We start from the raw sequence: 26,999 nt of genomic DNA on the forward strand, positions 1-26,999 counted from the left end.
AATAGGAGTAGAGGGGAACTTCCTCGACTTGATAGAGTAGCTACAAAAACCTATAGCTGACTCTGTAGTTAATGATGAAGGACTGGACGTTTTGCCCAAGACTGGGAACAAGACAGGGATGTCCACCCTCAACATTGTTGTTCAACATAGTACTGGAAGTTCTGGCCAGTGCAGCAGAGTAAGAGATGGAAATAAAAGGCATGCATATTAGAACAGAAGAGATAAAGCTGCTGTTATTTACAGGTAAAAAGATGGTTTATTTAGAAAATTCTAAAGAACCTATAGGGTAGGAGGATGCAAAATCAACATAAAGATTAATTGTATTTCTACTATTAGCAATGGACACGTGGACGCTGAATTTAAGTACAATACCATTTACAGTTACTCAGAAAATGAAATATCTAGGTGTAAATGTAATAAACATGCACTAGATGTGTATACTGAAAACAACATAATGCTGGTGGAAACAATTCAAAAAAGATCTAAATAAACAGACATCTTGTGTTCCTAAACTGTAAGAGTCAGTAAAGAAGTAAATTCTCCACACAATGATACATAGGTTTAATGTGCTTTCTATCAAAATCTCAGCAAGAATTTTTGAAGATACAGACAAGATTTTCTACAATTTATATGGAAAGGTCAAGGTAAAACATTTGGAAAGAAGAGTAAAAGAAGAATCACTCTACCTGACACTATGGGTTACTGTATGGTTGCAGGAATCACAATTTCGTGGTTCTGGAAGACGAATAGACACACAGACCAACAAAATAGAAGAGATGATCTAGAAATGGACCGACACAATGATGTCAACCTGATTTTTGAAAAAAGCAGCTCGGGGGAGAAAGAGCAGCCTTCTCGTCGAATGGCGCTGGACAACTGGGCACCGTGCGGTAAGAGACAGACTTAACGAGTCGAGGTGTGGACTCTGCGCATCCTAAACAAACAGCAGGGCTTCACCTGGCTCCTGAGGCATGACCTGGAGACCCTCGGGTTACCCTGCCTGATGAGACAGCCTTTGGGTACCTTTGGCCTTGGGCCATATCAGATAGTTTACGATAAAATGTGATTTACTGTGATTTACTGCATCAACGTGACCTCTGGATGACCTGAGGATGGACTAACTAAGGGGAGGTGCATGGTCACAGACCCCTAGTAAAAATCCCGGACACAAGCCATGGTGAGCTTCTCTGTTGGCAATGCTGTGTGCAAGTTGTTGCACACTTGCCGTGTATACAGCTCCACTGGGAGTGGGCAACTGGGCTCCACCTTCTGTACCTTTTACCTCTGCTGATTTTAAACTGTACACTTCTGCTGTAATAGTCACTATGAAGCTCACAGCGTTTCTGAGTTCTGTGAGTCCTTGTGAATTACCGAATCTGAAATAAAGAAGGATGAGAGGGTGGGGTTGATGAATCTTTATGACTCTGGGGTGGCTACTGGGTCATCCATGGTGTGAAGCAGTGGCCATTTTCTAATTAGCTGATAGAGGTGAAAGTTATCGGTGGAATTTAGAAATGATAGCCCCAACTCCCAAAGAGTTGACTCAGTAGATACATAATGAAATATAAAATAACATCAAGCAAGCTAAATACCCAATCTCATGGTCACTGTTGTCTATTGTAGCTGATATTAAATAAAGGTGAGTACAGGGACAGACTACCAAGCAGTGCTGGGCTGGGACTCTGGCCATTTGGAGCTATAGCCACTGGCCTCAGGGCCATGACCAAAGGGAAGAATGATCTTGAACAACAGAAAATCAGAGTTATTCATAAGTAAATGGAAAAAACAGGGGTGCCTGGGTGGTTCAGTCGATTAAGTTTCTGACTCTTGGTTTTGGCTTAGGTCATGAATTCATGGTTTGTGAGTTTAAGCGTCACGTCACGCTTTGCACTAACAGCCTCTTGAGATTCTCTCTCTCTCTTCCTCTGCCCCTCCCCCCTCCCAAAATAAATAAATTAACATTAAAAAAGAAAAAAGAAAATGGGAAAAACAAAGGATAAAGTCGAGGGATTCATTCTCAAAAGGTGAAATTGTTTAGACAATTACTAAGAAATGGGATGAACAAAGAATGTATTGACAGGGACAACACAGAGGTTTTAACGCAGCATGATCACAGGTGGGTGGACCAGTGTGACCCCTGATGGTTCCCCAATTGACTCTGTTTACTCAAATTTGAGTACAAATTTGGGAAAACCTTTAACGCTGGAAATTAAAGATGACATTGAGTAACATGACAAGTCATCTGGGGCAATGATCCAGCAAACTTATCAGGACAAGGATGAAAGGGCAAAGCCCCCTGGCTTAGCCACCAGCTGGAGACCCTAGATCATAGACACATGTGGGTAAATTGTCCAGGCAGTATGGAGACTTTTCTAGGGTTCCTTGGCATGGTGTTCCAATGCAGTGGGATTCCCAAACCTGGTGTGATAACCAACGGGGCTACAGGTGATTGGGGGTGGATACGGGGGTACCTTGGTGGGATTAAGATAAAAGCTGGGATAAGAATTGGAATGTTGAACAGACTTCATGCAAAGTGGTTGAGTCCCATTTGCTTGAGTGTAATTTTGGGATGGATATTTTGTCTGACTAAGGAACACTTCCCTACTTAGAATTGTAAAACAGAAGGCAGGTATGTTTACCCTCTGGCCAGTATTAAGTGGACATGCAAAATAGGGAATGACAGAATTTTCCATGCCCACACAGTTTGTTAATTTCAACAACATAAAACACCTGGTGGGCAAAAGAATGTAGCACTTTAATTAATGACATTTGAGAAGCCCGAGTGCTGGTACCAACAAATTCAAATAGTGCTGTGTGACCCATGGAAAAGCGGGAAAAGCATGGAAAAGCAGGAAAAGCAGGGAGCCGGCAGGCTGACCACAGTGTAGGGTGAGAGCCCATGAGCACCACCCAGTGGTGATTGCTGGGATTTGGGAGCAGAAAATCTCCAGAAGCAGTGATACAAAAAAGGCATTTGGAGTACTTAATAGCTTGCCACCAAGCACTAATTGAAACTATCCCTAACACCGAATGACATAAAATAATTTTGGAGTCTGAAATACCCCAAATGACTCGGGCGATGTCAGAGACACACTTCAATAGGGAAGGAAGTGCCCATTTTCTTCAGACCAAAAGACCCATATGAGGGCCAATAGCATCCAAATCAAAAACAAAAACAGATCCTATGGTGCCCAATAATGAAAATACACATCGTATATTTTATTCATTGCCTAGAAATGCCATAAAAAATAAACACAAACTTAAAACACCAGTAAGATTGCACTACACACAAATTAAATGACCAGAATCAGTAACACTGACAACACCCAATGCTGGCGAGGATGTGGGAAACTTATTCAAGGCGGGTGGGAATGCAGACCGGTGCAGCCACTCTGAAAGTGCTTTGACAGTTAGTTTCTTGCAAAACTAAACATCCTGTTACCATGTGATCCAGCAATCATGCTTCTCATTTACCCAGAAAAGTTGAAAACTTACGCTCACACAAAAACCTGCACTTGGACGTTTACAGAAGCTTTATTCATAATTGCCCAAACTTTGAAGCTACCAAGACCCCCTTCATGGGGTGATGGACAATTAAACTATGTACCCACACAATGGAATATTATTTATCAATAACAAGAATGAGCTATCAAACAATGGAAAGACATGGAGGAAACTTAAAAGCACATCACTAAGTGAAAAAAAAAGCCAGTCTGAAAAGGCTAATACTGTATGATTCCAACTGTATGACATCCTGGGAAAGACAGAACCTCGCAGCCAGTGGAAAGGTCAGTGGTTGCCAGGGGATGGGGGACAGGGAGGAATGAAGGGGAGGAGCACAGAGGATTTTTAGGGAGTGAATATACCTTCTGGGATACCATAATGATGCATACATGTCCTTGTACATTTCTCCAAACCCACAGAATGTCCACCACGGAGAGTGATGGTAATGGGAAGAAGCTCTGAGTGGGGGGATGAGGGGATGTGGGAAATCTCTGCACGTTCCCCTCAATTTTTCTATAATCCTAAAACTGCTCTAAGGAAGTATTAATTTAAAAAAACGATTAAATGTTACCACAAACTAATAATTTTTCAAAAGAAAAAAAAAATACCACAAACTGAGCATCTGAAACAACAGAGACTTACTGTCTCTGGAGGTCAGAAGCCCAACGTCAAGCTGTTGGTGGGGTTGGTTTCTCCTGCAGGGTCTGTTCCTCACTTCCCTCCTGGCTTCTGGTGGTTTGCTGCCCATCCTCGGGGTTCCTTGTTTGTAAATCTCTGCCTTCCTCTTCACATAGCATGTTCCCTATGTGTATCTCTGTGTCCAAATTTCCCCTTTTCAGAAGGACACCAGTCTTAATGGATCAGGGGCTCACCCTACTCCAACATGACCGCATTGTAACTAATCACATCTACAATAATCCTATTTCCGAAAAAGGTCACATCTGAGGTACTGGGGGTTAGAACTCAACATATATGAATAACAGACTATTACGCAGCCATAACAAGAATGAAATCTTGCCATTTGCAACAGCCTGGATGGACCTACGAGGTATGATGCTAAGTGGGATAAGTCACACAGAGAAAGACAAATACCAAATGATTTCACTCATATGTGGAATCTAAAAAATAAAACAAATGAACAATCAAAACAGAAACAGACTCATAGATACAGTAAACAAACTTTGGTTAACAGAGCAGGAAGAGAGCAGGGGGTGGGTGAAATAGGTGAAGGGGGTCTAGAGGCACAAGCCTCCAGTTTATAAAACAAGTCATGGGCATGGAAAGCACAGCGGAGGGAATGTATACAGGGAATGTAGTCAATTGCATTGTAACTTTGGTGATATATGGCAACTGGACTTCTCATAGGGATCATTTCATAATGGATAAAAATATTGAAGCACTATAATGTACACTTGAAAGTAATAGGATATTGTATGTCAATTTTCTATCATACTTTGATAGAAAAAAAAAGAATACACATGGCTGGCAATAGAATGTTAAAAAATGTGTTACTGTCTAGTTCAGAAATAGAGGTAATCTTTCATAGTTCTGAAAACGTCAAAGAATGGATAGAGTTGGGAGTAATATAAATATTCATTTTTATAATAGTTTTAGACCTGTAAAAATGAATCTGTACAAGAAGACACTTATGTGGATATTTAAAAAATTAAAACTAGGGTCTTCTCTGTATTATCTAGATATTTTAGCCAAAGGCTACCTCACCAGATTACCTAATGTGAATACACTACTGATTCTCTTGTCTTGCTAATGCAGTATTGTGTTATGATTGTTGAATTACTATCAAGATAACTGATAGATAGAGATAATGGATTACACACATACGTTGCTCTATAATGTGTTTCAAAGAAAAATAAAAAATATTTAAAATTTTGAAAACAAAATTAAAAAAGAAAAAAGAAGGAAAACCAAATGTATATTTCTTTTTCACTTTTAATTTTTTTTTTAATTTACATCCAAATTAGTTAGCATATAGTGCAACAATGATTTCAGGAATAGATCCCTTAGTGCCCCTTACCCATTTAGCCCATCCCCCCTCCCACAACCCCTCCAGTAACCCTCAGTTTGTTCTCTATATTTATGAGTCTCTTCTGTTTTGTCCCCCTCACTGTTTTTATACTACACTTGTTTCCCTTCCCTTATGTTCATCTGTTTTCTCTCTTAAAATCCTCATGAGTGAAGTCATATGGTTTTTGTCTTTCTCTGACTAATTTCACTTAGCATAATACCCTCCAGTTCCATCCATGTATTTGCAAATGGCAAGATTTCATTCTTTTTGATTGCTGAGTAATACTCCATTGTGTGTGTGTGTGTGTGTGTGTGTGTGTGTGTGTGTGTGTGTGTATATATATATATATACCACATCTTCCTAATCCATTCATCCATCAATGGACATTTGGGCTCTTTCCATACTTTGGCTGTTGTTGATAGTGCTGCTATAAACATGGGGGTACATATGTCCCTTCGAAACAGCACACCTGTATCCCGTGGATAAATGCCTAGTAATGCAATTGCTGGGTCGTAGGGTAGTTCTATTTTTAGTTTTTTGAGGAACCTCCATCCTGTTTTCCAGAGTGGCTGCACCAGCTTGCACTGCCACCAACAATGCAAAAGAGATCCTCTTTCTCTGCATCCTTGCCAACATCTGTTGTTGTCTGAGTTGTTCATGTTAGCCATTCTGACAGGTGTAAGGTGGTATCACATTGTGGTTTTAATTTGTATTTCCCTGATAATGAGTGATGAGCATTTTTTCATGTGTCGGTTGGCCATCTGGATGTCTTCTTTGGAAAAGTGTCTATTCCTTCTTTTGCCCATTTCTTCACTGGATTCCTTGTTTTCTGGGTGTTGAGTCTGATAAGTTCTTTATAGATTTTGGATACTAACCCTTTATGTGATATGTCATTTTCAAATATCTTCTCCAACTCTGTCGGTTGCCTTTTAGTTTTGCTGACTGTTTCCTTCGCTGTGCAGAAGCTTTTTATTTTGATGAGGTCCCAGGAATTCATTTTTGCTTTTGTTTCCCTTGCCTCTGGAGACGTGTTGAGTAAGAAGTTGTTGCAGCCAAAATCAAAGAGGTTTTTGCCTGCTTTCTCCTCGAGGATTTTGATGGCTTCCTGCTTACATTGAGGTCTTCCATCCATTTTGAGTTTATTTTTGTGTATGGTGTAAGAAAGTGGTCCAGGTTCATTCTTCTGCATGTCACTGTCCAGTTTTCCTAGCACCACTTGCTGAAGAGACTGTCTTTATTCCATTGGATATTCTTTCCTGCTTTGTCAAAGATTAGTTGGTCATACATCTCTGGGTCCATTTCTGGGTTCTCTATTCTGTTCCATTGATCTGAGTATCGGTTCTTGTGCCAGTACCATACTGTCTTGATGATTACAACTTTGTAGTATAGCTTGAAGTCTGGGTGTGATGCCTCTTGCTTTGGTTTTCTTTTTCAAGATTGCTTTGGCTATTCAGGGTCTTTTCTGGTTCCATACAAATTTTAGGATTATTTGTTCTAGCTCTGTGAAGAATGCTGGTGTTATTTTCATAGGGATTGCATTGAATATGTAGATTGCTTTGGGTAGTATCGACATTTTAATAATATTTGTTCTTCCTATCCAGGAGCATGGAATCTTTTTCTATTTTTTTTGTGTCTTCTTCAATTTCTTTCATAAGCTTTCTATAGTTTTCAGTGTATAGATTTTTCACCTTTTTGGTTAGATTTATTCCTAGGTATTTTATGGTTTTTGGTGCAACTGTAAATGGGATCAATTCCTTGATTTCTCTTTCTGTTGCTTCATTGTTGGTGTATAGGAACGCAACTGATTTCTGTGCATTGATTTTATATCCTGCCACTTTGCTGAATTCATGAATCAATTCTAGCAGTTTTTTGGTGGAATCTTTTGGGTTTTCCACATAGAGTATCATGTCATCTGCGAAGAGTGAAAGTTCGACCTCCTCCTGGCCAATTTGGATGCCTGTTATTTCTTTGTGTTGTCTGAGTCGTTATGGGTCTGTTCAAGTTTTCTATTTCTTCCTGTTTCAGTTTTGGTAGTGTACATGTTTCTAGGAATTTGTCCATTTCTTCCAGATTGCCCATTTTATTGGCATATAATTGCTCATAATATTCTCTTATTATTGTTTTTATTTCTGCTGTGTTGGTTGTGATCCCTCTTGTTTCATTTTTGATTTTATTTATTTGGGTCCTTTCCTTTTTCTTTTTGATCAAACTGACTAGTGTTTATCAATTTTGTTAATTCTTTCAAAGAACCAGCTTCTGGTTTCATTGATCTGTTCCACTGTTTTTTTTGTTTTTTTGTGGGTTTTTTTTTTTTTTTTTTGGTTTCAATAGCATTAATTTCTGCTCTAACCTTTATTATTTCCTGTTTTCTTATGGTTTGGGGTTTTATTTGCTTTTTTTTCCAGCTCCTTAACGTGTAAGGTTAGGTTGTGTATCTGAGATCTTTCTTCCTTCTTTAGGAAGGCTGGATTGCTATATACTTTCCTCTTATGATGGCCTTGCTGCATCCCAGAGGTTTTGGGTTCTGGTGTTATCATTTTCATTGACCTCCATACACCTTTTAATTTCCTCTTTAACTTCGTGGTTAGCCCATTAATTCTTTAGTAGGATGTTCTTCAGGCTCCAAGTATTTGTTACCTTTCCAAATTTTTTCTTGTGGTCGATTTTGAGTTTCATAGGGTTGTGGTCTGAAAATATGCATGGTATGATCTCGATCTTTTTGTACTTACTTAGGGCTGATTTGTGTCCCAGTATATGGTCTATTCTGGAGAACGTTCCATGTGCACTGGAGAAGAATGTATATTCTGCTGCTTTAGGATGAAATGTTCTGAATATATCTGTTAAGTCCATCTGGTCCAGTGTGTCATTCAAAGCCATTGTTTCTTTGTTGATTTTTTGGTTAGATGATCTGTCCATTGCTGTGAGTGGGGTGTTGAAGTCTCCTACTATTATGGTATTACTATCAATGAGTTTATTTATGTTTGTGATTAATTCATTTATATATTTGGGTGCTGCCACATTTGGTGCATAAATGTTTAAAATTGTTAGGTCTTCTTGGTGGATAGACCCATTGATTATGATATAATGCCCTTCTGCATCTCTTGATACAGAGTTTACTTTAAAGTCTAGATTGTCTGATATAAGTATGGCTACTCCAGCCTTCTTTTGTTGGCCATTAGCATGATAGATGGTTCTCCATACCCTTATTTTCAACCTGAAAGTGTCTTTAGGTCTAAAGTGGGTCTCTTGTAAACAGCGTATAGATAGATCTTGTTTCCTAATCTATTCTGTTACCCTATGTCTTTTGATTGGAGTATTGAGCCCATTGACGTTTAGAGTGAGTACTGAAAGTTATGGATTTATTGCCATTATGCTGCTTGTGGAGTTGGAGTTTCTGGTGGTGTTCTCTGCTCCTTTCTAATCTTTGATTTTTGGTATATATATATATATATATATATATATACACACATATATACACACATATATATATATTTATACCAAGAAAGAGGAAGATGGTATATATATATATACACCAAGAAAAGATTAAAATATACATATATATACATATATACACAAATATATACAAATATACATATATTTATATATAATTATATATTATATATAATATATATGTGTATATTTTATATACACATATATATTATAATATATGTGTATATTTTATATATACATATATATTATATGTATATGTATATATAATATATATGTATATATAAAATATACAATATTTTATATACATACAATACACAAATATAATATATATATGTATATAAGATATACATATATAAAAGATACACACACACACACACACATATATATATATATATATATATACATAATATATATATGTATATTTTCATCTTTTCTCCCCTCAGAGAGTCCCCCTTAAAATTTCTTGCAGGGCTGGTTTAGTGGTCACAAACTCCTTTAATTTTTGTTTGTCTGGGAACCCTTTTATTTCTCCTTCTATTTTGAATGACAGCCTTGCTGGATAAAGAATTCTTGGCTGCATAGTTTTCTGATTCAGCACATTGAATATATCCCGCCACTCCTTTCTGGCCTGCCAAGTTTCTGTGGATAGGTCTGCTGCAAACCTGATCTGTCTTCCCTTGTAGGTTAGGGACTTTTTTTTACCTTGCTGCTTTCATGATTCTCTCCTTGCCTGAGTATTTTGTGAATTTGACTGTGATATGCTTCGTTGATGGTCGGTTTTTGTTGAATCTAACGGGGGTCCTCTGTGCTTCCTAGATTTTGATGTCTGTGTCTTTCCCCAGGTTAGGGAAGTTTTCTGCTATGATTTGCTCACATAACCCTCTACCCCTCTTTATCTCTCTTCCTCTTCTGGGACCCCTATGATTCTGATCTTGTTTCTTTTTAATGAATCACTGATTTCTCTAATTCTTAAATCGTGCTCTTTTGCCCTCTTTTTTTCTGCTTCGTTATCCTCTGTAAGTTTGTCCTCTATATTGCTGATTCTCTGTTCTGTCTCATCCATCCTTGCCACTGCAGCATCCATCTGTGATTGCAGCTCAGTTATAGCATTTTTAATTTCATTCTGACTAGTTTTTACTTCTTTTATCTCTGCAGAAGTCTATTTTTGACTCCAGCTAGTATTCTTATTATTGTGATTCTAAATTATGGTTCAGACATCTTGCTTGTATCTGTGTTGGTTAAATCCCTGGCTGTCATTTCTTCGTGCTCTTTCTTTTGTGGTGAATTCCTTCATTTTATCATTTTGAAGGGAGAAAAGGAATTAATGAGGTAGAAAAATTAAAATTAAAAAATATTAAAATTAAAAAACTAAACACACACACATACACACACACACAAAATCCAATAAATGAAGCTAGATCCTAGGTGTGTTTTGGTCTGGGTGTTGAAGGTGGTTTGACAGATTAGAGGAAAAAAGAGGTGGGAAGGAAATAGTTGGAGAATTTGAAAAAATGAATACACTGAAGTAGACTAAAATGAGATGATGAGAGTAAAATAGAATTTGAAAATATTTACATAAAAGCAAAAATATAGTAAAAAATTAAAGAAAAATATTTTTAATAGAAATTGAAAGTAAAATGAAGTTTTTCTCTTTCTGTATTTAAGAAAAAGAAAAGAAATGAAAAAGACAAAAAAGGAAAAGAAACAGAAAAAGAAAATCGTTTGAAAATTTGAAAAAGTGAATACACTAAAGTAGACCAGAATAAAATGATGGGAGTAAAACAGAATTTGAGAAAATTTACACAAAAGTAAAAAATATAGTAAAAAGATTAAAGAAAAAATTTTTAATGAAAATTGAAAATAAAACTTAATTTTTTCTTTCTGTATTCAAGAAAAAGAAAAGAAGTGAAAAAAAAAGAAAATTGAATAGATGGACCTGCTAATAGATTGAAATAGGACTGAAATTACTTCGTTTTCCCATAGAAGTCAGACTGTGAAGCACTTTATAGTTTATAGTCCATAAACTAAGTAGGCGGTAAGACTTGTGTTCTTGAAGAGCGATGTTGACCCAAATGGGTGGAGCTCAGTGTAATGGCTCCATTCTCCACTAGATGGCGCTGCTAGCCTACTGGGGTGGAGTGTTGTGGGGTTCATAGGTGCGTATGCGCATGCGCGGGAGCAGGGAAAATGGCCGTCACCCAGCTACCCAGTCTGTAGTATCGGAACTCTCTCCCCTCTCTCCCCAAACAGCAATCGCACACCCATCCTCTGTCTTCAGCTTTTGTCCACTCCCCACTTTTTCACTGTCTGTGACCAAGCCCCAGGTGGTACCTCTCTCCTGAGTTTTGTCTCAGATGCAGCTGTTTTCCCGGTGCCTTATTTCTGAAGCACTGCGGCTTTGACCTGTTCTGCCCCTCTGTGGGGGTGGGTCTCACCAAGCAATGGCCGAATGAGCAATGGCCCAAGGTCGGCTGCACCCAGGAATGCTTGCTAGATTCTGCTGCTGCCAGTGCCCCAAGACTGCAGCCAGGTGCCAACTTGCCCCAGAAAAAGTTTGCGAGATAGTGTAAGAGCAGCTTTTCAGGGATTATGGAAAATCACAACACACATCTGGCACCAGGCTTTGCCCTTAACAAACTTGTTCCAGCACCAGTGAATGTGGCCATTCTCTGGGGTCTGCTGGGACCAGGTGGCTTCAACAGTCTCTACCAAATATCCTTCCAGCAGTGGAACCGCTTTTCCCCGTGTGGCCTGAGAACCTCCCAGACCCCACTCTGTTCCTGGGGATTTGCCCTTCCCACCAGAGCACCACCAGGTATCGAGCTACGGAGTTCAGCCTTTGCATACCCCTTGTTTACCATCTTAATGGAATGTAAACCCTCTTCTTTCCCTTTTCTCCTTTCTCCCTTTTTAGTTTAGTCCCTGTGGCTGTTTCCAATTTTCCACTTTTTCTCCAGCTGCTTTTGGGGAGGGGTGCTTTTCCCGTATTCTTCCCCCACACCCCATCTCCATCCTCTCTCTGCCCACAAAAGCAACTCCCTTCCCGCGGCTTCTCATTCCCCAAGTTAACCTCTCCACGCCACGTACCTACTGAATTCTGTGGTTCAGGTTGTGCAGATTGTTGTGTTAATCCTCAGATCTATTTTCTAGGTGTGCATGATGGTTTAGTGTTGGTCTGGCTGTATTTCATGGATGTGAGACATACAAAAAACTTCCATGCTGCTCTGCCATCTTGGCTCCTCTGTCCCAAATGTACACTTCTTATTATAAAAACAATATCACAAAACAGAGTGGGAGAAAAATTTATAAGTCATATATCTTATAAGAGGCTTGTATCCAGAGTATAAAAAGTACTGGTACAACTCAACGGTTAAAAGACAAATAACCCAATTTATGGGGCGCCTGGGTGGCTCAGTCGGTTGAGCGGCCGACTTTGGCTCAGGTCACAATCTCGCAGTCCGTGAGTTTGAGCCCCGCGTCGGGCTCTGTGCTGACAGCTCAGAGCCTGAAGCCTGTTTCAGATTCTGTGTCTCCCTCTCTCTGACCCTCCCCCATTCATGCTCTGCCTCTCTCTGTCTCAAAAATAAATAAACGTTAAAAAAAAAAAAGAGACAAATAACCCAATTTAAAATAAGCAAAAGATGAATAGACAGTTCTCCAAAAAAGATATAAAAATGGCCAATAAATACATGAAAATGTGCTCAATATCATTAGTTATCAGGATATTGAAACCAAGATCACGATGAGGTATCACTTCACCCTACTAGGACAGCTGTAGTCCAAAGACAGATAACAGGGAGTGCTGACAAAAATGTGGAGAAGATGGAATCCTTATACAATGCTAGGGAATGAAAAATGGCACAGCTCCTTGGGAAAACAGTTGTAGACATTTCTCAAAAAGTTAAGCAGAGAGTTATCATATGGCCCAGCAATTCCACTCCTGGGCAAGTACCTAAAAGAAATGGAACCACAAGTCCAGGAGGAAATCTGTATGTGAACATTTGTGGCAGCAATGCAGCAGAGGTGAAAGGTAGAAACAAGGCCAGAACAGCTGCCACTTGGCACCTAATGAGGTCAGATGGAATCCTGTAGGGCTGGGTGGCATCCGGGAGATGCATTGGACCTTCCACGCAATGACGAGCTGCACCAATGGTTAGTGGCTGACTGGAACACCGGCAACAGGTCAGTGCCTTTTTCAGGGTTATATCTACCCCACACTGGCACTGTTGATTAGATTGATGGCCTTATGTAAATATGTCTTATGATACAGACACCTCATGGGAAGGGACCCAACTGATGATCCAGACAGAGAAGGATAAATAAAAATTTAAGACACCGGACTCCCTCCCTGATAGAATAATGGAGAAGAGAGGGAAGAAGACAGGCAGACACTGGAATTCCTAAATCTACCTCCCAAGGACGGACACCAGACCAGTGCCCCATGTACTCCCTGCTCTGCCTCTGCCAGAAGCTGAAATTAAAACTAATAACAAGGGGAAAAACTGCTCCTCTCCAAGCAGCAGGATTCTCTTTAGTTTCTTGTTGCAGTTCTTGGGTCTTATTTAAACTGTGCTGCTTGGAGGTTCCTTTTCACAGACCAGCTCGGATGTGTTGGCGACCATGCTCTGGGCTTGTCTACACTGTTACTGTTCCCTGAAAATACTCGGCATAAGGGCAATCATGTCTCGTGGTGCCCAATCTGTAAAAGATCATATCTAGTGCCCTCTGCCTCAGAACAATGGGCCAGAAGTCATGTCCTGTGCCTCATCAGCTGTGTCCACTGCAAAGCCCCCTCTGCACCCCAACACAGCTTGACGCAGTTTTGGAAGACGGACCTCCACCCACATTCTGTACAGACGGAGGAAGGATTACCTGGGATTTGTAACACGCTCCAACCACACCTTTAACACACACCTGCTTCAAGCCCATGCCCTCCTCACCTGCAGACAGAACTAACCTACTTCCCTTGGGGTCCCGCAGACCGCTGGCCCTGAGGAAGCAAAGGACCAAGATTTCTGCAAGATGAGGCCTGACCACACTCAGAGCCTGCACTGACTGCGGTGTCCTTGACAAGAGACACCTGGGTGCCTGATTCCCGGCTGAATCTGGACGCTTCCAAGGACAGATGCTGCTGCTGGGCACTGCTTCTCCTGCACGCAGCCCCCTCCCCATTCCCCACACCTTCCCCTCGAAAACCCTCCCACTTCGTCTGGAAGGGGAAGATGGCCTTCGAGACATTAGTCCACCTCTTCCCAGGTTGCTGGCTTCCTGAGTAAAGCGACCTCTCTTTTCCCACCATCACTCGTCTCTCGAGTGTTGATTTTCCAGCGGAGAGCAGCCGAGCCTGAGGTCGGAACCAGTTCTCTCCGGTGATAGAGGAAACTTTCAACCTTTCCTGCTGGTGGGTCTCAGGGAGGCTACACTTCTCCCAGGGTCAGAACAACTTCTGCAAACCCTCAGATCAGGGCTGTTTCTGCTCTGAACACACACTGCACATCCGCTTCTTTGGAAAATAACCTAAAAGAAACATTTCAAACTAAGGATGAGACTAAAAATCTTCTTGAGTCCCGCTGCCACACCTCTGAGGCCTGCAACCTTGCACGTACTAGAAGCATAAGATAAAGTCTGTGATTTTCTGAAATGTCCTTCATCACAATGATTTGTAACTCTATTTTATTTTGTTTTATTTTATTTTATTTTATTTTAGTTTAGTTTAGTTTATTTATTTTGAAACAGAGAGCCATGAGCAGGGGAGAGGTAGAGAGAGAGGGAGAGAGAATCTTAGTCTGGCTCTGCTCTGTCAGCACAGAGCCCAACACGAGGCTTGAACCCACGAACTGTGAGATCATGACCTGAGCCGAAACCAACTGAGCCTCCCCAGGCGCCCCGATGCCTTGCGACTCTTGATGTGGCAAAGAACACATATATCACATATTACACATTCCTTCTCCAGAGCTCTTGCTTCTTTGTGAAGATTGTACATCCCAGGCAGCCAGCCTCACCTGGGTTTGAATAAAATTTTCAAACTCCTTTCTTCTTTCTTCCTTCCTTTTCTTTTTTTCTTTCTTTCTTTCTTTTCTTTCTTTCTTTCTTTCTTTCTTTCTTTCTTTCTTTCTTTCTTTCTTTCTTTCTTTCTCCTTCTCCTTCTCCTTCTCCTTCTCCTTCTCCTTCTTCCTTTTAGAAATTCTAAAAGTTGGTTCATTTGCTTCAACACCAGTAACTGGCAGAACCCGGGGTGGAGGGCCCAGCTGGTGAAACAGCCCAGGCTTTGCTCATGTACAGGTAGGACAGGAACCCGGGGGGTGTCTACACAGGGCGGGCAGCCTTCATGGAGAGCTGGAAGGGCCTCACAGTCTCAAGTGGCTCAGAGGCAATGGTCCTGGGTTGTGGGAATGGATGAAATTACAGTTGTGAGTAGGAGCTTTTGGCGTCAGAAATGTGTTCTCTCTCCTGCTGCTCTGGAGGCTGGCTGAGGCAAAGCAGCACTCCTCCTGACTCCTGGGTGGGCTGTGGAGGCTGCTGCCCCGTTGGGGCTCCTGCTGGGGGACTCAGAGCCTGTCAGCAGCTAGGGGCAATCAGCCACAAGTTGTCAGGAGGGGCTGCTTTGCTTCTGATGAGGAAGATAAGGGAGGTTGAGAGAGACAGAGACAGAGACATAGGACACAGCAGGAGAGAGAAGGGCAGACAGATTTGCAAGCAGGGTTCCTTTTGGTCATTGGTTTTCTTTGGTAAAAAGCTGTAATGGGAAGCGGACGGGGCCACGGCTAGTGCACTGATGTGGGATATAAGCCCACACATCCAGGAGGCAGAGTTCACAGAGCGTCATGACTGAGTCACGGCCAAAGCAGGAGACTCACTGCATTCGTATCCACTGAGGACTCACCAGTTTGCCAGGTGCCCTCAATCACGTAGGGAAGAGAAGCGGAGGCCTCAGTTTCTCTAAGAGATCTGTTCGTGACTCCCAGCCTGGGGAGGAGGCTCCCTCTGCTCTCCGCTGGCCGAATATGGGTAAAGTTCCCTGGTTTCTGCCCCTTGTCCTGTCTCTCTCCCAAGTGCATTTTGTGGTAAAGCACCGATTTCATGATGACCGAGCAGGAGCCCCTGGTTTGCTGGGAAAAGTGGGGTCTTGACATGGATCCCCCACGACCTGCTAAGGGGCAGTCGAAGCCATCTGACTTTGGGGGTTTTGCTGCGGTTCACCGCGGTTCAACAAGTGGTGAGAGATGGCCTCTGTGTTCACCATCACCGGGCTTCAACATTTCTCAGCAAGCGGCCACGGAATCAACATGGTAACGCTATGGGCGTGGATAGTGCATTAGGCTACCTGTTGCTAAGGCTTGGAATACAGTTCTGTGGGAAGACACCCAGGAGACTGTGCAGTGTGTCCCTTAGGTGGTGCACAGAGAACCCCATTGTTTGTTTCTAGACAAAGGTGATGCTCTGTGGGGAGGGGGAGCGGGCTTCTTATGCAACCATCTATACGTGTGTCACTTGCCGAAACCCAGCTTACAAGGGTCAAGGTTGCTGGTGGGGAAGAATGTGGGAGCACAGAGGTGAGACAAGTCCTATGGGACACACCTCAGGGTGATGTGGTTTGAAGGTTTAGGGGTGGCAGTTGTGAGAAACAGATGTGGGCGAGGAAGACGGAGATGCAAGACAGCTCCGTCTTTAGAGTTTTATCCACAGGTGAAGTTTTCACCAAGAAATATGCACTTCCAGATTGCACCCCGTATCTCTTCCCTCCAAGGGAAGAGCCGTACAGAGACCCTCTCCACCTTCTCGGCTGCCACGCACCACTGTCCGTTTTGACCCGCCACAGCACTGCACCTTCGTTTCCACCAATGATGGGGTCTGCAGTTGCCCAACACAGGTGACTTCCTCCAGTACTTGTTTCAGGAGACCACTTGGGTTCTTTCTGAAACTCTCCTTCCATTTCCAAAACCTTCACTAATTGCTTCTTCTAAAACAAGGTGGTAGGGCTGCTCAGACCATTTTTCTTTGTCCCATTCTTTCAGTGGGCAAACTCATCTTTTTGCTCAGTTTTAGGTATTTCCCTGAGTTATAGACCAGAGACTTGCATCCTTTGGTCCAGCTTTTGGAAATGCCCACATGAGTTTTTCAAACGGATCTCAATACTAAGCATGTTCATGAGGGAGCTTGGCCCGGTCTCCTGTGGTTGGCTTGGGCCCACCTACACATATCAGGATAATCTCTTTAATCTTCAAGTCTATACCCTTAATCACATCTGCGATGTTTCTTTAGCATCTACTATATCTGCAGGCACCAGGGATTCAGATGTAGGTACCTTTGGGGGGCTATTCTACCTACCCACCAGGCCACTGAGATTTTTTTCCTGTTTTCTTATAGAAAATGGATCAATTTGAGCTCTTACAGTTAGTTCTGTTAACATTTTTATTGTGATAAAAATACATGCATTATATCTTTGTTATACTTATGTTTATATTTTCAGATATTTTATGTTCACTTTTGCAAATGGACAGGCATAGGTTGAGGTTCTGTGTGTGTGCATGTCTACAATTGCTCGTTCCAGTACTGCTGTGGTACAAGATTATCCTTTTCTCATTGATGTCTTTGGCATCATTAAAAAAAATCAATTGAAAATATATATGTAGGTCTGTTTCTTGATTCTCTTCTCTGCCCTAGTGATCTATTTATTATCTTTATGCCAATTCCATAGTCTTATTTTTCCCTTAAAAAGGTTTTTTTTTAATGTTTATTTTTGAGAGAGGGACAGAATGCGAGTGGGTTAGGGGCAGAGAGGGAGACACAGTATCTGAAGCAGGCTCCAGGCTCCGAGCTGTCAGCACAGAGCCCGATGAGGGGCTTGAACTCACGAGCTGTGAGATCATGACCTGAGCTGAAGTTGGACGCTCAACCGACTGAGCCACCCAGGAGCCCCTCCATAGCCTTATTTATTGTTTTCTAAGTCTTGCCATCAGATTATTTAAGCCCTCCAACCTTTATTTCTCTTTGAAAGTTTATTTGGCTTTTAAATCCTTTGCATTTCCATATAATTCTAAAATTAGCCTGTTAATGTCTATGAAAAAACCCTGCTGGGACTTATAAAAAGTTTAATTTTAATTCAAGTATAGTTAACACACAGTGTAACATTAGTTTCAGGTGCACAGTATTGCAATTCAGAACTTCCATACGTCACCTGGTGCTCCTCACAGGTGCCCTCCTTCATCCCCACACCTGTTCCCCCAGCCCCCACCCCTGTTGACTTGCAGTTTGTTCTCTATACTTAAAGAGTCTCTTTCTTGGTTTGCTTCCCCCCCCCCTTTTTTTCCATTTGCTCAATTGTTTCTTAAATTCAACATATGACTGAAACCATATGGTATTTTAATTTTTCTCTTTTGCTTAGCACAATACTCTGCAAGGATTTTGATTGGGATTACATTGAATCTATAGATTGGGAAGAACGGTCAATATTGAGTCTGTGGATCCATGACCATCATCATGAACTGAATTGTTCCTTCAGTATTCATGTTGGAGCCCTAACCCTCATGAGTCTGTATTTGAGAATGAAGCCTTTAGGAAGGTAGTGGTCATAAGGCCGGGGCCCTAACCCAACAGGACTGTCTTGACAAGAGGCGGTGGCCTGGAGTGGACACAGGGAAGCTGAGAGAAGCCCTCAGGAGAAACCAGACTCACGGATGTGTTTGATTTTGGACGTCCAGCCTCCAGAAGCAGTTGTTTACGCTGCTCGTCTGTGGGGTTTCCTTATGGCAGCCCTAGCCCACTGATACCATGTGACATAATCTTTCACTTATATAGGTTTTCTTCATGATGTTGAAACAGTATCGTAAAATTTTCAGGTTACGGGTACTGCACTCTTCTGCCAAATTTACCCGAGCATTTCATATTTTTAGATACCATTATACATAGATTTTAACTTCATTTTCTTCTGCTTACTAAAGATACAACTTATTTTTAGAAGTTTGACTCCTAGAAAAGTACCCCACACCCACTTTACCCCATTGCTAACATCTTACACCATTATGGTTCATTCTGCACAGCTGCTGAACCAACGATACATCATTAACTCAACTCCATACTTTATTGGGATTCCATTTTGTCCCTAAAGATCTTTCTCTGCTCCCGGATCACATCCAAGATGCCACATCGTATCTAGCTTTTATGTCCGCTTTGTGCACTCTGGTCTGAGTTCCTCAAACAGTCCTTGTTTTTGACGACCTTGACAGTTGAGTCAGGTACTGTGTGGAACTTCTCTCACTCCAGGTTTGTCTGACGTCTTCCTCATGGTTAGACTGGGTGACAGGTTCTCCAGTGGCCGCATAGGTGAAGAGCCATTCTCATCACAACAGCAGCGTATGCTGTCGTGGCTGATAGTAACTACTGTCACCTGTCTGACGTAGTGTTTGCCGATTTCTGAACTGGGAAGTTATTTTCTGCTGGCTTTCCATCTCCACCCGTGGGAGGTAAGTCATTACGTGCAGCCCACTCCTGAGGTATGGGGAGTCAGGGTGCACCACACTGAGGGGCTGTCTACAAAGGTAGCGGTCACTTCTCCCTCATGTGGTCCACCACTTATATCTGCATGGACTTTGGAAACTTAATTTATACTTTCAATTTTCATCCAACACTAAGTTATTTTTTTGTCTACATTGAGGTTGGCGTCTGTCCCTTTGACATTAAAAATATTTTAAAATCATGGTAAATTGCTAAAATTTACCGACATAACCATTTGATGGGTACCGTTTAGCAGGTGTTAACTATACTCACCATTAGGAAAAGACCTCCAGGGCTTCTTCCTCTTGCCCACCGGACACCCCTCCCTGCCCTGTGGCCTGGCAGCTTGGTTGTCCATTGTTTCAGGGCCTGATTCCTCCGGGGACCTCACCATCTTGGAATCCTGGAGTGCTTGTTTTTCACTCAGCAGAATGTACCCAGAGCTCATCCTTCCTCTCAAAGACTGAGTGATACTCCACTCTGGGCACATACTAAATACACAGTAATTTTGCGGTGAACCTGGCTGTGCTGCATACCTCTTCCAGATCTGGCTTTTAATTTGTTGGGGTATAGATCCAGATTGCTGGATCATCTTTAATTCGTTCTCCGCTGCGACCACAGCGTTTCCACTCTCAACAACAGTGCATAGGGTTCCAATTTTCTGATCCCGGCCAACACTTGTTCTTTTCTGTTTTTTTTCCCCTTCAACTTTGTGAACTTGAATGAATTTATTGTAGTGGCCAGAGACGCACCAACCAGCTCCTGTGCAAGAGACCCTGATGCAGGAGCATTTGTGCAGAGGCTACGCTGTCCCTTGCAACTCTGGCCACAGAGCCAGGGCATGTCTGCCCCACTCAGGACTTTTTCTACAAGGAATCCTGGCCTGACCAGGACTTTCCCAGGGTTGCCCTGCAGTCTGGGCTTTTTCTAATCAACCTCCTGTCCTTCCTCTTCTGTGTCCACAGGTGCCAGACTCACATGCATGTCCATTCACCATTGCCTGGCCCTCCCTTTATCCTCCGTCTGTTCCTCCCAGTAGACTCCCGCAGCTGATTTCGTCTTGGCATCTGCTCCTTTGACACGTGGGATCTTGGGAAGAAGTGAAATTAGATGTGTAGCTCTTTTTTTTTTTTGGAGACAGAGAGAGGAGGGCACGAGGGCACAAGTGAAGGACAGAGAGAGAGGTAGAGAGAAGCAGGGCTCACCCAAAGTGGGACTTGAAGTCACAAATTGTGAGATCATGACTGAGCTTAACTGACTGAGCCACCCAGGTGTCCTAGCCCAGTGTCTTTTTTTTTTTTAACGTTTACTTTTGAGAGAGAAAGTGTGAGCGAAGTTGGGGCAGAGAGAGAGAGACGAGGACAAAGGATCCGAAGCAGGCTCTGTACTGACAGCAGACAGCCTGATGCAGGGCTCGAACTCACAAACTGTGAGATCTTGACCTGAGCTGAAGTCGGGCGCTTAACTGACTGAGCCACCCAGGTGCCCGCCGTCTTAACAAAGAAGTCGCTATTAAGTTTTTGTGTTCCTTAAAGATTACAAATTTGAAGTTTTATGCAACTATGGGAGAATGAATTACTTCTAAAACATTTATTATCTGAGAGAAAATTTGTTTATTGTTCTGATTTACTGAAACTTAAAATATACCATCAAATTACCCAGGAAAATCCAGGTAGCAGAAATACTTAACACGTTCCTTCCGGAGGTCTCAAACAAGTTCTGAAAGGCCACAGAATGATATGTATAGACTACGCCAATAGACCCCTTCTGTAAGCGCAGAAGCGAGCTCTGTGGTGTGGAGGTGACACCCCCCCCAGCATGACCGCGAAGGTGCCCAGGGCCAAGTGTGAGCATTACCGGACGTTCCAAGTCACCTGATGGATCGACCCCAGTTCAGTTTCAGACCAGACGCAGCACATGACGTATGCACCTGGAGGGATACGCTCAGGGTGTGTGTGTGCAGGGGACAGCCATGAGGTGGGGGAGGCCGACTCAGCCACATCGATAAGGAAGGTCAGATGTCTGCCGTTGTCGGTAACACAGAAACATACACAGTCTTCATGTTCAAAGCCTTCATGGGGATTTCTTCTGTAATTTCTAGAATGGAAAGAAGATTTAAATAAAATAAGTTTTCTACCTATTCTGTATGAATATTTTAAAAATGCTGACTGCTTCTGGCCTCACCCTCAGAGGTCTGACCTCTGTCCCAGCTCCTGAGGGAACCTCTGAGCCCTTGGAACTTCCTGAGCAACAGGAGTGTTTTGTTAATTCTGGGGGGCCCTGAACACACCTGATAGTTTCTGCTAATAAGGTGAGTCAGGGCGGAGCCAGCCATACCAGAAAGACCAGCCACACGATTTAGGTCACGTGGTATCACCTGAGACAGAGCAGCCACGTGGGCAACAAACCTGTGAGGCCCATGTAATGAAGCCTCACTATAAATCTGGCCCCAGGTTTGGGGAGCTTCCCTGGTGGTAATCCACTGTCACGCGTTGGGGCCTGGAGGAGGTCACACAGCTCACGGCCCCTTTGGGAGAGGGCAACCAGAAGCCCCGTGTCTGGAAACCTCCCAGGTTAGGCACTCTGTACTTCTTCCTTTGCCTGGTTCTAGCTTTTATTCTCTTCCTACGTCAAATGTGGCTCTAAGTGCAATAGGTGCCAGTGAGTTCTGTGAGTCCTGCTAGCAAATTATCGAGGCCAAGGGTGATTTTGGGAAATCCTCTGAACTTACAATTGGTGGCAGAAGTGACAGTGGTCTCGTGTGGCCTTTTCCAGATTTTGTCGAAGGCCCCAGACTCCCCACAGCTGGGGTGAGAAGTCTTGGGCGGACCTTCTGGGGGACTCCCTCAACCTAACCAGCCTGGCACACCAGCCCAGACGTGCGCACACCCTGCCCCCAACAGGTATTTCCTACGACCACAGAGAAGGCTTAGAAGCCATGCCTAGCTGGACCCAGATTCATGGTCTCTAAATATTAACAGAGGGGGAACTGCTGTGTCCAGGTCTGGGGAAGTATAAGGGTGCGATAAGCCCCTAACATCTTTCGAAGCCAGAACACAGTTACCAGAGACTGAAGGCTGATGTCAAAGAATATAGGAGCCAATATAGCCAAAGACAAAAACTCTGAGTATCTAAAAATATAAAACAGGGGCGCCTGGGTGGCGCAGTTGGTTAAGCGTCCGACTTCAGCCAGGTCACCGTCTCGCGGTCCGTGAGTTCGAGCCCCGAGTCAGGCTCTGGGCTGATGGCTCCGAGCCTGGAGCCTGTTTCTGATTCTGTGTCTCCCTCTCTCTCTGCCCCTCCCCCGTTCGTGCTCTGTCTCTCTCTGTCCCAAAAATAAATAAACGTTGAAAAAAAAAAATAAATAAAAACAAAACAAATGTAACTGATAAAAACACACTGAATAGATAAAAGCCCAGAGAGAGAGAGAGAGAGAAGAGAAGAGAGAGAGAGTAAAGAAACACTAGAAACGCTCTTTGCCCCCTGGGGTGCATTTTGCTTCTAACAGATCTGGATTCAAAGGGTAGGACCACCTTTCTCTGCCAGGACAAGCAGGGATTCTGGAAATTACCCTCGGAGCTGCCTCCTTTATAGACAGATCATGACAGGACCTGGAGAGGACAGTGGGCACCTAGTGGAACAAGCAGGAAGCCACCCATGAGTTTCTAAAACTGTAAGGCATCCCGTGATCCTTCTAATTTACTGAATTATTACTACTTTATGAAAAATGATTTCGAGAGGAACAGCACAATGAAATGTGGCTGGGGATACAGGATGGGCAGGGACACTGGGCTGGAAAGAGCCCCAGGCTTCTCAGTGGTCTTGGGTCACTCAGCCTTCAAGGTCTCTTGAGCTTGGGGTGGCCACCAGCCTCATGGCACAGGGAGGAGGCAGTGGGGGCACAGGCGAGGCCCACCCTGTCAGAGGTGGTAATGTCAGGGCCTGATTCACACAAATGTGCTTCTGCCCTGGTTGCGTGGGCCGGGTGCCTGCACCTGCACCGAACCTGAGACAATGACACCTTGTCACGTCTGTGGCTCGGCTGCACTTGGGGGCCTGCAGATGCGGGGACGAGGAAGTTTCACCCATGCTGAACAGACCAGGAAGCTGGCCTTTCCCACCAAACCACATATGAGAGCCGTAAAAGGAGCTGCTGATGGCTGGGCAGCCTGTAAATGTCACCATGGGGGCTCTGAATGTGGACATCGTCGTGGGAGGAGACCCCGCCAGTGGAGACGAACAGGCTGAGGCACTGATGTGAGGGGCACGGCTGTGCCTGGTTACAGACAGGAGCAGCTGCAAAAGAGGCTTTAATTTTTAACGATGTAGCAGAAAATTTGAAAGTGTAACATAAAACATTAACTAAAAAAAAAGTAGCCAAGCAAGGGAAGAACATGAGGGAAATCCAGAGGCCAAAAATCACGGATCCCAAGAGGTACCTGAACATTAAGGTTTCCTGGAGGTCCTGGTGACCTACCGCTTTCGGCACTAAATGGCTACCGAAGTGAAACAAAAAAAGCCTGGGGTGTGCACAGACTGGGAAGTTCAGGAACCCCCGGCCCCCCCAAAACCTGGGGCCAGAATCAGGAGCCCACGGCAGCAGATACTTCACCACCCAGAAGACGGTTAAGAGAATGTAGTGGGTTTAAAAACGGGCCTTCCAAAAGATATGCCCATGTTCCAGTTCCTGGAAATTGTGGAACATACAAGAGTAGGAGGCACCCTGGCCACAGAGGCGGAGGTCAGAGTGATGGGGTCACAATCAAGGACACCTGAAACCAGCAGAAGCTGGGGAGGCAAAGACCAGACTGTCCCATGGAGCCTCCTGAGACGCAGCGCTGCAGACATCCCGACTTCAGGAGGGTGGGGACGGACACAGCACGTTCCCATGAGACTCTGGCCCTCATGCACGACTGGGGCCCCAAGTAATGGAGTTTAGATGGGCCTGGGCTGACAGCGTCCCCTAAGATCTAGAGAAACGCTTCCTTACACGGAACTTCCTCAGAAACATCACAAACAGAACCAACGTTGTCAGAACTCTAGAAACAACCAAACGTTGACTACAACCACATGGATGCTGGATCAAGAGAAAGGCAACCTGCAAGCATAGGCAGACCTGTGCTGTCACACTTGTGCTTGGCGCCCTGCCCCCACTGGCTGGCGGTGCACTCGAACACAGCAGCCCAAGGTCCCATGGTCCCAGGAGGAACAGAGCAGGTGTTTGTCCGAACCTGATTAGGAGGCACCTCCAGGGCTCCCAGAAGGTGCCTGTCTCTGGTTTGTCTGACCTGGAGCTCACCCAGGGTGGAAAAGCATAAGCATCGCTTTTAAACACTCAGGCAAACAAAATCCCCACAGCTGCCGGGGGCCCAAGACTGTGGCTGCAGGACACAACAGAGGGCTCAACACCGGGGAGGAGAGTCGAGGACAGCATGTCCTTGGACAACGAGTACTGCATAGCTTAGCCAGCCACATGCATGCCCAGGCCGGGATGCATGCACAGATAAGTCCCGAAAAGACCCCAAGCTTTGAATTCTTAAAGAAAGAAAAGCTTTTCTGCTCAAATCTGGCTGACGAGGGAGCGAAGGCTGAGGCAGAACAGTGAGTAGCCTGGCTGTGCTGGGAAGTGGCTGCAAAAATCGAGGAGCAGCCTGGGGGGGCTCAGCCAGTTGGGTGTGCGACTCTTGGTTTCAGCTAAAGTCATGATCTCACGGGTGGTGGGCTTGAGCCCTGCATCGGGCTCTGTGCTGATGGTGCAGAGCCTGCTTGGGATTCTCTCTCTCCGCCCCTCCCCCACTTGTGCGCGCTCTCTCTCAAAAACAAACATTAAAAAACACCACTCTCAACAAGAGAAGAACAGAAGTGAAGGAAGTGTAGCCAGTGCTGCACCATCTGTGTACACGTGTCCTCACCATCTGTCTGAGTCTCATTCAGAAACAGCTTGAGCTTCCTGCTGCGAAGGCCAAACACCTTGGCTGCTTCATACAGGAGGCCCTGGTGGGTGAGTCCGTTCTGCCCAGGGGGGTTTTCCAGCAGGAGCGTGCCCACGGTTCCCTTCACACACTCTATGGAAGAAACGAGTACTGGGTTAGTTCCTGAGAACCAACCCTCCCCCTCCCCCTGGCTGCTGAACCCTGTGCAGAGCAGAGGCTCCAAGAGCCAGCGGTGTCCTGGGGGGAGGCATCCAGTGTGTAGGCAGCCCACACTGCCTCCCAGAGGGAAAGGAAACGCCCTTGGACATAAAAATCCGTAGTTGGGGAAGGGACACTCTGGAAACAAATGTGCACAATGGGGGCCCCAAAATATCAAGGAAAAATAAGCATCCATCCAGTCTGCAGACCAATGCATGAACAACAGTTTTCAGAACACTTCCCAGGAAAAGAAAAAATTTAAGAGCCTTAGTACTTAATTCTGCTTCATGTAGCTGCGATGTTGACCTACCAGTTTACCTTATCTGCTGACCAAGCTGGCTGTAGGTGTTTCCACATAACACAGAGACACAAGCCTGAGTGTGCCCCCCGGAGCAGCATGGGGCGCACGCTACACAGCACCACGTGAGATACGGCAAGTGGAAGGAACCCTGACGTCCAGCGCCCCCGACCCGCCTCCCCAGGGGTTCGCGGCTGGGGAGGCTTACCTTGCGGGCCTGAGTTCAGGAGCTGCAGGTTGATGTAGCGGCAGAGGGCGGAGCCGGAGCCATCCACTACGGCGGGAGCAGAGCCTGCTGCCACGCGGAGTGTTTTTCCACTAAGACTCAGTAAGTCAGTTTGGTTTCGTATTTCTAAAAATAACAAAAATAGAGACAACAAGTTATTCTTTCAGGGGTACACAGTTCAGAGCTGAAGTCATTCACCTTTTCCTACTTAATTATTCAACTATCCTATATCTTTGCAGTGATGTTTCCACTTAACTTTGCTTTATCAAAGGACCTTGCCTTCTCTATAAAATCAGGTGTAAATGACATGCAAACAGTAAGAAATCTTAACGTTGCAAATTAAATGGCATATAGTAATAACTTAAAAATATAAGGCAAAATCGTTTTTTTCCCTTTTGGTATTTTTTGTTACAGCTCTTCTTAAAATGTTCTACATCAGAATCCTGAACCTCACTGTGAAAAGAAGCCTTATATTAAAAATGCTAATTCTAGTCAGAAGAAAAAGTATTTGACTCATGGACATATGTGAAAAATAGCAAGACACACAGAACACAGAGATTTCACCTAAAATTAAACAGTGTTTAGGGCTGGAAACACAGCTGGACAGTGCTGGAGGCCATGACTGGTGATGGGTGAACATGGTGTGTGGGAAAGCGGCGGGGGCAAGTCCTCGATGGACATGTCCAGCCCCACCTGCAGTCTGCATGGCTCCCATGACTCCCCGGGACCGGGGACGGAGGGTGAGGGCATCTGATACTGTGGACCTGCCCCGGTCCCTGCCAAGCTGGTGGCGCACACAGAGCAGGACCTTGCTGAGGTCCCGACTGATGAGGCCCGCCAGTCCCCTCACTTGGCCATCCAGAGCTCCTC

General features: G+C 44.1%; 1 protein-coding gene across 4 annotated transcripts in view; it reads right to left on the reverse strand.

The window, feature by feature from the left end:
- Positions 1-21,067: 21,067 nt before the first annotated feature.
- The window catches only part of IARS1 (isoleucyl-tRNA synthetase 1), a 68,748-nt gene continuing 62,816 nt past the window's right edge, over positions 21,068-26,999 (reverse strand). For all 4 annotated transcript variants that reach the window (XM_045468851.1, XM_045468849.1, XM_045468850.1 and 1 more), the window contains 3 exons: positions 26,112-26,255; positions 25,387-25,539; positions 21,068-21,571 (listed from right to left, as the gene is read on the reverse strand). In XM_045468851.1, coding sequence (XP_045324807.1) covers positions 21,489-21,571; positions 25,387-25,539; positions 26,112-26,255 — 380 coding nt within the window. In that variant the 3' untranslated portion in view covers positions 21,068-21,488. The remainder of the gene's footprint in view (positions 21,572-25,386; positions 25,540-26,111; positions 26,256-26,999) is intronic.

Source organism: Leopardus geoffroyi, chromosome D4 (genome assembly GCF_018350155.1).
Source record: "Leopardus geoffroyi isolate Oge1 chromosome D4, O.geoffroyi_Oge1_pat1.0, whole genome shotgun sequence".
Classification (NCBI taxonomy): domain Eukaryota; kingdom Metazoa; phylum Chordata; class Mammalia; order Carnivora; family Felidae; genus Leopardus; species Leopardus geoffroyi.